Here is a 12761-nt window from a genome sequence, read left to right as displayed (position 1 = left end):
TACAGTTCAATGGATCCTGAAGCTTACAGCCTTGTTGGTCAACTGCAATTTACAGAGTTACTTAATCAGCTGGTAGAGATTATATAACGTACTAAAGACATTCCTTTTGATACATCCGATCGTTGAACATTCCCCAATTCTATACATCATATGGAAATGCTGAACTTCTATACATCTGGGCGGTATTCATAGCTAAATGTTCTGTAACACGGAACAACTTTAGGTGTTTGTTTTGTGTACGGTGTCTAGATTAAACGTATTCAGACCCATCTCCAAATTCTATACATTAGATTGAACATGAAGTGTCTCCTGATGTTCAGATGAAGGCATAGTCAGTTCAGAGTTGGTAGACCTGATTCCAATACGTTACCCCCGTAGACTGAGACATCACGTCCCTGTACCTGTCCCATTACGGCGTGGGAGAGGACGGGGAGCGCCACTGATGCCGTCTCCATTTTGAAGTAGTCCATTTTCTACGTCGGTAAACAAACTGAAAGGGTGCACACTGCCACCTGGAGGGTGTTGTCTGAACAGGTATAAAGCCAAGGTTGGTGATTTACTGCCCCCTGGAGGGTGTTGTCTGAACTGGTATAAAGCCAAGGTTGGTGTTTACTGCCCCCTGGAGGGTGTTGTCTGAACAGGTATAAAGCCAAGGTTAGTGATTTACTGCCCCCTGGAGGGTGTTGTCTGAACAGGTATAAAGCCAAGGTTGGTGATTTACTGCCCCCTGGAGGGTGTTGTCTGAACTGGTATAAAGCCAAGGTTGGTGATTTACTGCCCCCTGGAGGGTGTTGTCTGAACAGGTATAAAGCCAAGGTTGGTGATTTACTGCCACCTGGAGGGTGTTGTCTGAACAGGTATAAAGCCAAGGTTAGTGATTTACTGCCACCTGCAGTTATGGGAATGTATACTCACCAGTATAATGAATTGGCTGATCCCTCCTGATGATAGGAGGATAGAATCATGTGATCCTTCATTAACACACAGGAAGTCCCACCCAGTCGACTACTTAAAAATGGAGATTGAGGACTATGGCGCTGCCCATGCTAAAACAAGGCTCCTCTATCTCTATGGTTACGTCCTGCTAGCTGAGACCTTGTTCTCTAACACCGTTGGTCTGATTGGGTCAAGATGTGGTCCTCTGTAGCTCAGACCTTGTTCTCTAATACCGTTGGTCTGATTGGGTCAAGATGTTTCAGAAATGACCATTACAGCAAAACCTGACCATCAACCTTTTAGATTCCTGGAGCAATTACAGTTGAAGTCGGAAGTTTACATACACCTTTGCCAAATACATTTAAACTCAGTTTTTCACAATTCCTGACATTTAATCCTAGTAAAACTTAACTGTCTTAGGTCAGTTAGGATCACCATTTTATTTTAAGAATGTGAAATGTCAGAATAATAGTAGAGAAAATGATTTATTTCAGCTTTTATTTCTTTCATCACATTCCCAGTGGGTCAGAAGTTTACATACACTCAATTAGTATTTGGTAGCATTGCCTATAAATTGTTTAACTTGGGTCAAACGTTTCGGGTAGCCTTCCACAAGCTTCCCACAATAAGTTGGGTGAATTTTGGCCCATTCCTCCTGACAGAGCTGGTGTAACTGAGTCAAGTTTGTAGGCCTCCTTCCTCGCACACGCCTTTTCAGTTCTGGCCACAAATGTTCTATAGGATTGAGGTCAGGGCTTTGTGATGGCCACTCCAATACCTTGACTTTGTTGTCCTTAAGCCATTTTGCAACAACTTTGGACGTATGCTTGAGGTCATTGTCCATTTGGAAGACACATTTGCGACCAAGCTTTAACTTCCTGACTGATGTCTTCAATATATACACAGTTTTCCTTCCTCATGATGCCATCTATTTTGTGAAGTGCACCAGTCCCTCCAGCAGCAAAGCACCCCCACAGCATGATGCTGCCACCCCCGTGCTTCACGGTTGGCATGGAGTTCTTCGGCTTGCAAGTACCCCCTTTTTCCTCCAAACATAACGATGGTCATTATGGCCAAACATTTATATTTTTGTTTCATCAGACCAGAGGACATTTCTCCAAAAAGTACATTCTTTGTCCCCATGTGCAGTTGCAAACCGTAGTCAGGCTTTTTTATGGCAGTTTTGGAGCAGTGGCTTCTTCCTTGCTGAGCGGCCTTTCAGGTTATGTCGATATAGGACTCGTTTTACTGTGGATATAGATACTTTTGTACCCGTTTCCTCCAGCATCTTCACAAGGTCCTTTGCTGTTGTTCTGGGATTGATTCGCGTTTTTCGCACCAAAGTACGTTCATCTCTAGGAGACAGAACACGTCTCCTTCCTCAGCGGTATGAGAGCTGCGTGGTCCCATGGTGTTTATACTTGCATACTATTGTTTATACAGATGAACGTGGTACCTTCAGGCATTTGGAAATTGCTCCCAAGGATGAACCAGGCTTGTGGAGGTCTACAATTTTTTTTCTGAGGTCTTGGCTGATTTATTTTGATTTTCCCATGATGTCAAGAAAAGAGGCACTGAGTTTGAAGGTAGACCTTGAAATACATCCACAGGTACACCTCCAATTGACTCAAATGATGTCAATTAGCCTATCAGAAGCTTCTTAAGCCATGACATCATTTTCTGGAATTTTCCAAGCTGTTTAAAGGCACAGTCAACTTAGTGTATGTAAACTTCTGACCCCACTGGAATTGTGATACAGTGAATTATAAGTGAAATAATCAGTCTGTAAACAATTGTTGGAAAAATTACTTGTGTCATGCACAAAGTAGATGTCCTAACCGACTTGCCAAAACTATAGTTTGTTAACAAGAAATTTGTGTGGAGTGGTTGAAAAACTAGTTTTATTGACTCCAACCTAAGTAAATGTAAACTTCTGACTTCAACTGTAGGTGCAGGGTGAAGTTGCCCCTAGATGCTGATCCTGGGCCAGTCTAGCATTTCCACCACTACTGGTTAAGGTTAGGATCGGGGGAGGGGAAGCTGGTCCTAGATCTGTCCCTAGGGAAAACTTCACATCGGAGCTCCTAACTACCAACCAGGTTAAACTGCCATGTTTGAAACCCAGTGCCAAACAAACAACCCATCAGAATACTGAGTGGAACAGAGTAGTTCGAAGTCCATTATAGTTTCAGCCTATAGATTCTATACCTTAACATTACATGCAAACTGGCCAGAGAGAGATTTAAACATGAAATGAAACAAAGAGATATGGAATGCAGACAGACTTTCATTTAAAAAAAGTTTTACATTTCAATGAGAATTTACAGGAGGCATAGACATTTGAAACGGCACCCTTTTCCCTATCTTTCTGAGGGGTTAGCATCAGCAGAAAAAAACGTTTCAGTTGACTGAAAAATTAAATGGACTAATTACATTTTAGTCATTTAGCAGATGCTCTTATCCAGAGCGACTTACAGTTAAGTGAGTGCATACATTTTCATACTGGCCCCCCGTGGGAATCGAACCCACAACCCTGGCATTGCAAGCGCCATGCTCTATCAACTGAGCTACAGGGGGGCCCTATTAGTATTATAAGTATTTTCCTAAATATAAGCACTGGCCCCATTCCCTATCTAGTACACTACTTTTTGACCACTGCTTATATTTAGAAAAATACTTATAATACTAATTAGTCCATTTTATTTTTCAGTCAACTGAAACTATATAGGGAATAGGGTGCCATTCTCTGGTCTAAAGTAGTGCACTATATAGGGAATAGGGTGCCATTCTCTGGTCTAAAGTAGTGCACTATATAGGGAATAGGGTGCCATTCTCTGGTCTAAAGTAGTGCACTATATAGGGAATAGGGTGCCATTTGGGACAGAACTACACAGACAGATGATATGGATAAATGTGGAAATGTTTCTAACATCTGATCCCATGCTATCAGTCGATATCAGCCCGAGGATGGACACTGAGGTTGGGGTAGAGGGAGTGGAAGCTAGGGGAAACCGTGTGCCAAAGCTGACATGATTGGTCCTACATTATGTGTGCTGGTTAGAGAGAGAAGTGGAGGGGTGAGTGAGTGAGATGTGGAGGAGAGGGAGAGAGAGAGAGAGAGAGAGAGAGAGAGAGAGAGAGAGAGAGAGAGAGAGGGGTGGAGTAGAGACTAGTCACCATTCCCATGAGTACTATGTCGGATTACAATATGTGGGTTGAGTTCTAGCAGATGGACGTATACCGTACTGCCAATCAATCAACCAATCAATCAATCAATCAGTGCAGTTCTCTCGTTGTCACTGCATCTTCAATCGAGCTCCTCCTCATCTTCACTATCACTCTCCTCCTTCTCCTCCTCCTCCTCCTCCTCTTTGGGCGGTGCCGGGGGCGGCAGGTCCAGTCGGGCCCAGGACATGGGTTCAGACTTCCTCATAGCTACCTCTATCTTAGCTGCCATCATGTTGACCACACTTTTACTGACATCTATCACCTGGAGAGAGAGGAGAGAAGAAGGTGCTTTAGAATGAATTCATACTGTATGTATATTTGAATAAAGAGTTTTAATGCTGGGCTGGAATAAAGTAAATATAGTATAGACATAGTAAGTATAGACGTATAGTATTATTGTAGTAATAGTAAGTATAATATAGACATATAGTATTATAGTAGTAATAGTAAGTATAGACGTATAGTATTATAGTAGTAATATTAAGTATAGACATATAGTATTATAGTAGAAATATTAAGCATAGACATATAGTATTATAGTAGTAATAGTAAGTATAGACGTATAGTATTATAGTAGTAATAGTAAGTATAGACATATAGTATTATAGTAAGTATAGACATATAGTATTATAGTAGTAATAGTAAGTATAGAGGTATATTATTATAGTAGTAATATTAAGTATAGAGGTATAGTATTATAGTAAGTATAGACATATAGTATTATAGTAGTAATAGTAAGTATAGACATATAGTATTATAGTAAGTATAGACATATAGTATTATAGTAGTAATATTAAGTATAGAGGTATGGTATTATAGTAGTAATATTAAGTACAGATGTATAGTATTATAGTAAGTATAGACATATAGTATTATAGTAGTAATATTAAGTATAGAGGTATAGTATTATAGTAGTAATATTAAGTATAGATGTATAGTATTATAGTAAGTATAGACATATAGTATTATAGTAGTAATAGTAAGTATAGACATATAGTATTATAGTAGTAATAGTAAGTATAGGATAGACGTATAGTATTATAGTAGTAATATTAAGTATAGGATAGACGTATAGTATTATAGTAGTAATAGTAAGTATAGACATATAGTATTATAGTAGTAATAGTAAGTATAGACGTATAGTATTATAGTAGTAATAGTAAGTATAGTATAGACGTATAGTAAGTATAGACATATAGTATTATAGTAGTAATAGTAAGTATAGAGGTATATTATTATAGTAGTAATATTAAGTATAGAGGTATAGTATTATAGTAAGTATAGACATATAGTATTATAGTAGTAATAGTAAGTATATACATATATTATTATAGTAAGTATAGACATATAGTATTATAGTAGTAATATTAAGTATAGAGGTATAGTATTATATTATTAATATTAAGTATAGATGTATAGTATTATAGTAAGTATAGACATATAGTATTATAGTAGTAATATTAAGTATAGAGGTATAGTATTATAGTAGTAATATTAAGTATAGATGTATAGTATTATAGTAAGTATAGACATATAGTATTACAGTAGTAATAGTAAGTATATAGGTATAGTATTATAGTAGTAATAGTAAGTATAGAGGTATAGTATTATAGTAGTAATATTAAGTATAGACATATAGTATTATAGTAGTAATATTAAGTATAGAGGTATAGTATTATATTATTAATATTAAGTATAGATGTATAGTATTATAGTAAGTATAGACATATAGTATTATAGTAGTAATATTAAGTATAGAGGTATAGTATTATAGTAGTAATATTAAGTATAGATGTATAGTATTATAGTAAGTATAGACATATAGTATTACAGTAGTAATAGTAAGTATATAGGTATAGTATTATAGTAGTAATAGTAAGTATAGAGGTATAGTATTATAGTAGTAATATTAAGTATAGACATATAGTATTATAGTAGTAATAGTAAGTATAGACATATAGTATTATAGTAGTAATAGTAAGTATAGGATAGACGTATAGTATTATAGTAGTAATATTAAGTATAGGATAGACGTATAGTATTATAGTAGTAATAGTAAGTATAGACATATAGTATTATAGTAGTAATAGTAAGTATAGGATAGACGTATAGTATTATAGCAGCAATAGTAAGTATAGACATATAGTATTATAGTAAGTATAGACATATAGTATTATAGTAGTAATAGTAAGTATAGAGGTATATTATTATAGTAGTAATATTAAGTATAGAGGTATAGTATTATAGTAAGTATAGACATATAGTATTATAGTAGTAATAGTAAGTATAGACATATAGTATTATAGTAAGTATAGACATATAGTATTATAGTAGTAATATTAAGTATAGAGGTATAGTATTATAGTAGTAATATTAAGTATAGATGTATAGTATTATAGTAAGTATAGACATATAGTATTATAGTAGTAATATTAAGTATAGAGGTATAGTATTATAGTAGTAATAGTAAGTATAGAGGTATAGTATTATAGTAAGTATAGACATATAGTATTATAGTAGTAATATTAAGTATAGATGTATAGTATTATAGTAAGTATAGACATATAGTATTATAGTAGTAATAGTAAGTATATAGGTATAGTATTATAGTAGTAATAGTAAGTATAGAGGTATAGTATTATAGTAGTAATAGTAAGTATAGACGTATAGTATTATAGTAGTAATAGTAAGTATATATGTATATTATTATAGTAGTACTCACCCCCCACAAGTTAATCTTCTGCTCAAACTCCTTCTCTCCTTCAAAGATAATGTGGATGTTGAGCTGTGGAGGAAAATGGTGTAAATCAGGTTCCAGGGAGTTTACAGGGAGGTCAGGTAGTTAGTTATACCACTGGCCCTGTTAGTTATACCACTGGCCCTGTTAGTTATACCACTGGCCCTGTTAGTTATACCACTGGCCCTGTTAGTTATACCACTGGCCCTGTTAGTTATACCACTGGCCCTGTTAGTTATACCACTGGCCCTGTTAGTTATACCACTGGCCCTGTTAGTTATACCACTGGCCCTGTTAGTTATACCACTGGCCCTGTTAGTTATACCACTGGCCCTGTTAGTTATACCACTGGCCCTGTTAGTTATACCACTGGCCCTGTTAGTTATACCACTGGCCCTGTTAGTTATACCACTGGCCCTGTTAGTTATACCACTGGCCCTGTTAGTTATACCACTGGCCCTGTTAGTTATACCACTGGCCCTGTTAGTTATACCACTGGCCCTGTTAGTTATACCACTGGCCCTGTTAGTTATACCACTGGCCCTGTTAGTTATACCACTGGCCCTGTGTGTCTCAGCGTCCTGCTGTCAGGTAGTTAGTTATACCACTGGCCCTGTGTGTCTCAGCGTCCTGCTGTCAGGTAGTTAGTTATACCACTGGCCCTGTGTGTCTCAGCGTCCTGCTGTCAGGTAGTTAGTTATACCACTGGCCCTGTGTCTCAGCGTCCTGCTGTCAGGTAGTTAGTTATACCACTGGCCCTGTGTGTCTCAGTGTCCTGCTGTCAGGTAGTTAGTTATACCACTGGCCCTGTGTGTCTCAGCGTCCTGCTGTCAGGTAGTTAGTTATACCACTGGCCCTGTGTGTCTCAGCGTCCTGCTGTCAGGTAGTTAGTTATACCACTGGCCCTGTGTGTCTCAGCGTCCTGCTGTCAGGTAGTTAGTTATACCACTGGCCCTGTGTGTCTCAGCGTCCTGCTGTCAGGTAGTTAGTTATACCACTGGCCCTGTGTGTCTCAGCGTCCTGCTGTCAGGTAGTTAGTTATACCACTGGCCCTGTGTGTCTCAGCGTCCTGCTGTCAGGTAGTTAGTTATACCACTGGCCCTGTGTGTCTCAGTGTCCTGCTGTCAGGTAGTTAGTTATACCACTGGCCCTGTGTGTCTCAGCGTCCTGCTGTCAGGTAGTTAGTTATACCACTGGCCCTGTGTGTCTCAGCGTCCTGCTGTCAGGTAGTTAGTTATACCACTGGCCCTGTGTGTCTCAGTGTCCTGCTGTCAGGTAGTTAGTTATACCACTGGCCCTGTTAGTTATACCACTGGCCCTGTGTGTGTCTCAGCGTCCTGCTGTCAGGTAGTTAGTTATACCACTGGCCCTGTGTGTCTCAGCGTCCTGCTGTCAGGTAGTTAGTTATACCACTGGCCCTGTGTGTCTCAGCGTCCTGCTGTCAGGTAGTTAGTTATACCACTGGCCCTGTGTGTCTCAGTGTCCTGCTGTCAGGTAGTTAGTTATACCACTGGCCCTGTGTCTCAGCGTCCTGCTGTCAGGTAGTTAGTTATACCACTGGCCCTGTGTGTCTCAGTGTCCTGCTGTCAGGTAGTTAGTTATACCACTGGCCCTGTGTGTCTCAGTGTCCTGCTGTCAGGTAGTTAGTTATACCACTGGCCCTGTGTGTCTCAGTGTCCTGCTGTCAGGTAGTTAGTTATACCACTGGCCCTGTGTGTCTCAGCGTCCTGCTGTCAGGTAGTTAGTTATACCACTGGCCCTGTGTGTCTCAGTGTCCTGCTGTCAGGTAGTTAGTTATACCACTGGCCCTGTGTGTCTCAGTGTCCTGCTGTCAGGTAGTTAGTTATACCACTGGCCCTGTGTGTCTCAGCGTCCTGCTGTCAGGTAGTTAGTTATACCACTGGCCCTGTGTGTCTCAGTGTCCTGCTGTCAGGTAGTTAGTTATACCACTGGCCCTGTGTGTCTCAGCGTCCTGCTGTCAGGTAGTTAGTTATACCACTGGCCCTGTGTGTCTCAGTGTCCTGCTGTCAGGTAGTTAGTTATACCACTGGCCCTGTGTCTCAGCGTCCTGCTGTCAGGTAGTTAGTTATACCACTGGCCCTGTGTGTGTCTCAGTGTCCTGCTGTCAGGTAGTTAGTTATACCACTGGCCCTGTTAGTTATACCACTGGCCCTGTGTGTGTCTCAGCGTCCTGCTGTCAGGTAGTTAGTTATACCACTGGCCCTGTGTGTCTCAGCGTCCTGCTGTCAGGTAGTTAGTTATACCACTGGCCCTGTGTGTCTCAGCGTCCTGCTGTCAGGTAGTTAGTTATACCACTGGCCCTGTGTCTCAGTGTCCTGCTGTCAGGTAGTTAGTTATACCACTGGCCCTGTGTCTCAGCGTCCTGCTGTCAGGTAGTTAGTTATACCACTGGCCCTGTGTCTCAGCGTCCTGCTGTCAGGTAGTTAGTTATACCACTGGCCCTGTGTGTGTCTCAGCGTCCTGCTGTCAGGTAGTTAGTTATACCACTGGCCCTGTTAGTTATACCACTGGCCCTGTGTGTCTCAGCGTCCTGCTGTCAGGTAGTTAGTTATACCACTGGCCCTGTGTGTCTCAGCGTCCTGCTGTCAGGTAGTTAGTTATACCACTGGCCCTGTGTGTCTCAGCGTCCTGCTGTCAGGTAGTTAGTTATACCACTGGCCCTGTGTGTCTCAGCGTCCTGCTGTCAGGTAGTTAGTTATACCACTGGCCCTGTGTGTGTCTCAGCGTCCTGCTGTCAGGTAGTTAGTTATACCACTGGCCCTGTTAGTTATACCACTGGCCCTGTTAGTTATACCACTGGCCCTGTGTGTCTCAGCGTCCTGCTGTCAGGTAGTTAGTTATACCACTGGCCCTGTGTGTCAGCGTCCTGCTGTCAGGTAGTTAGTTATACCACTGGCCCTGTGTGTCTCAGTGTCCTGCTGTCAGGTAGTTAGTTATACCACTGGCCCTGTGTGTCTCAGCGTCCTGCTGTCAGGTAGTTAGTTATACCACTGGCCCTGTGTGTGTCTCAGTGTCCTGCTGTCAGGTAGTTAGTTATACCACTGGCCCTGTGTGTCTCAGTGTCCTGCTGTCAGGTAGTTAGTTATACCACTGGCCCTGTGTCTCAGCGTCCTGCTGTCAGGTAGTTAGTTATACCACTGGCCCTGTGTGTCTCAGCGTCCTGCTGTCAGGTAGTTAGTTATACCACTGTTCCTGTGTCTCAGTGTCCTGCTGTCAGGTAGTTAGTTATACCACTGGCCCTGTGTGTCTCAGTGTCCTGCTGTCAGGTAGTTAGTTATACCACTGGCCCTGTGTGTCTCAGCGTCCTGCTGTCAGGTAGTTAGTTATACCACTGGCCCTGTGTCTCAGCGTCCTGCTGTCAGGTAGTTAGTTATACCACTGGCCCTGTGTGTATCTCAGTGTCCTGCTGTCAGGTAGTTAGTTATACCACTGGCACTGTGTCTCAGTGTCCTGCTGTCAGGTAGTTAGTTATACCACTGGCCCTGTGTGTCTCAGCGTCCTGCTGTCAGGTAGTTAGTTATACCACTGGCCCTGTGTGTCTCAGCGTCCTGCTGTCAGGTAGTTAGTTATACCACTGGCCCTGTGTGTCTCAGCGTCCTGCTGTCAGGTAGTTAGTTATACCACTGGCACTGTGTCTCAGTGTCCTGCTGTCAGGTAGTTAGTTATACCACTGGCCCTGTGTGTGTCTCAGTGTCCTGCTGTCAGGTAGTTAGTTATACCACTGGCCCTGTGTGTCTCAGCGTCCTGCTGTCAGGTAGTTAGTTATACCACTGGCCCTGTGTGTCTCAGCGTCCTGCTGTCAGGTAGTTAGTTATACCACTGGCCCTGTGTCTCAGCGTCCTGCTGTCAGGTAGTTAGTTATACCACTGGCCCTGTGTGTCTCAGCGTCCTGCTGTCAGGTAGTTAGTTATACCACTGGCCCTGTTAGTTATACCACTGGCCCTGTGTGTCTCAGTGTCCTGCTGTCAGGTAGTTAGTTATACCACTGGCCCTGTGTGTCTCAGTGTCCTGCTGTCAGGTAGTTAGTTATACCACTGGCCCTGTGTGTCTCAGTGTCCTGCTGTCAGGTAGTTAGTTATACCACTGGCCCTGTGTGTCTCAGTGTCCTGCTGTCAGGTAGTTAGTTATACCACTGGCCCTGTTAGTTATACCACTGGCCCTGTGTGTCTCAGCGTCCTGCTGTCAGGTAGGTAGTTATACCACTGGCCCTGTGTGTCTCAGCGTCCTGCTGTCAGGTAGTTAGTTATACCATTGCCACAGGGGATGAGGGGGCATGTCCCCCCAATATTCAAACAGGTGGGAAGTTAGGTAACATTACCTCCTCCACACTGATTCTCAACACGGGGGCCCCACAAGGGTGCTTCCTCAGTCCCCTCCTGTACTCCCTGTGTCCTCAGTCCCCTCCTGTATTCCCTGTGTCCTCAGTCCCCTCCTGTATTCCCTGTGTCCTCAGTCCCCTCCTGTACTCCCTGTATACCCATGACTGCGTGGCCTCACACAGTTCCAACTCCATTATCAAGTTCCTGATGACCCGACAGTAGTAGGCCTGATCACCAACAACGATGAGATGGCCTACAGAGAGGAGGTAGGCACTCTGACGGCGTGGTGCCAGGTAAACAACCTCTCCCTCAACGTCAGAAAAACAAAAAGGAGCTTATTGTGGACTTCAGGAGGAACCAGGCTGGACACGCCCCCATCCTCATCAACGGGGCCGCCGTGGAGACGGTCAATAACTTCCAATTCCTCTGCGTACACATCTCAGAGAAGCTGAAATGGTCTAACCACACGGTCACCGTAATAATAATAATATGCCATTTAGCAGATGCTTTTATCCAAAGCGACTTACAGTCATGTGTGCATACATTTTTACGTATGGGTGGTCCCGGGGATCGAACCCGCTACCCTGGCGTTACAAGCGCCGTGCTCTACCAGCTGAGCTACAGGAGGGCCAATAGTGAAGAAGGCACGACAGCGACTCTTCAACCTCAGGAGGCTGAAGAAATTCGGCCTGTCCCCTGAGGGCCCTCAGTGTTCTAGAGGAGCACCGTCGAGAGCATACTGCCGGGCTGCATCACAGCCGGGTACGGCAGCTGGTTTTGGACGGAAGCTGCAGAGATCGGTAAGAAAATGGCACTTCTGCAGCCAAATATCTTATTCAATCAATCAGCCAATATCTTGTTAGTCAATCTTGTTTAGTTTTTAACAATTAAATGGCCTGGTTTGATGGTGCATTGATCAGTTATACAGTTTAAATACATTATTTTTGCGCTTTTGCCCAAAGTCGACCTTCAAAGTAACTTTCCAGAATTCTATGAAAATATGACCTATAATTAAATTGCAATATGAGTGAAATTGGTTTCCTTCCAAAAAATTGTAATTAAAAATGATTCAAAAGCAACTTTTCTGTGTTGGAATGGTGTGGGCGTACCCCAACAACAGAATGGTGTGGGCGTACCCCAACAACAGAATGGTGTGGGCGTACCCCAACAACAGAATGGTGTGGGCGTACCCCAACAACAGAAAGGTGTGGGCGTACCCCAACAACAGAACGGGGTGGGCGTACCCCAACAACAGAACGGTGTGGGCGTACCCCAACAACAGAATGGTGTGGGCGTACCCCAACAACAGAAAGGTGTGGGGGCGTACCCCAACAACAGAATGGTGTGGGCGTACCCCAACAACAGAAAGGTGTGGGGGCGTACCCCAACAACAGAATGGTGTGGGCGTACCCCAACAACAGAATGGTGTGGGCGAAAACCAGTCATTAAACATATTAATGTGAGTAGCTGATTGGGCAGCTCATACTCCTCAACAGAATTATTATTATTTTTTTTATTTT

General features: G+C 42.4%; 1 protein-coding gene and 1 long non-coding RNA gene across 9 annotated transcripts in view; one reads left to right on the top strand and one right to left on the bottom strand.

Annotated features, from left to right (window-relative positions):
• Positions 1-3205: 3205 nt before the first annotated feature.
• LOC311116457 (cysteine and histidine-rich domain-containing protein 1-like) overlaps positions 3206-12761 on the bottom strand; it is a 49226-nt gene continuing 39670 nt past the window's right edge. Inside the window, exons 9-10 of the mRNA XM_084191540.1 lie at positions 6887-6949; positions 3206-4426 (exon numbers count right to left, since the gene is read on the bottom strand). Of these exons, the coding sequence (XP_084047666.1) occupies positions 4244-4426; positions 6887-6949 (246 nt within the window). The 3' untranslated portion in view covers positions 3206-4243. The remainder of the gene's footprint in view (positions 4427-6886; positions 6950-12761) is intronic.
• LOC311116458 lies at positions 7061-10274 on the top strand. Of its 8 annotated transcripts, none has more exons than XR_014611415.1 (6): positions 7061-7590; positions 7638-8932; positions 9103-9200; positions 9393-9751; positions 9799-10092; positions 10140-10274. It is a non-coding gene; the product is annotated as an uncharacterized lncRNA (long non-coding RNA). The 8 variants fall into 8 exon arrangements; XR_014611416.1 differs by having other exon boundaries at positions 7061-8176; positions 8249-8932; XR_014611417.1 differs by having other exon boundaries at positions 7061-8785; positions 8835-8932.

This window comes from Coregonus lavaretus, assembly GCF_964263955.1.
Source record: "Coregonus lavaretus genome assembly, contig: HAP1_SCAFFOLD_1373, whole genome shotgun sequence".
Lineage (NCBI taxonomy): Eukaryota > Metazoa > Chordata > Actinopteri > Salmoniformes > Salmonidae > Coregonus > Coregonus lavaretus.
Note: the sequence above shows the minus strand (reverse complement) of the source record. Positions and strands in the feature narration are given on the sequence as shown.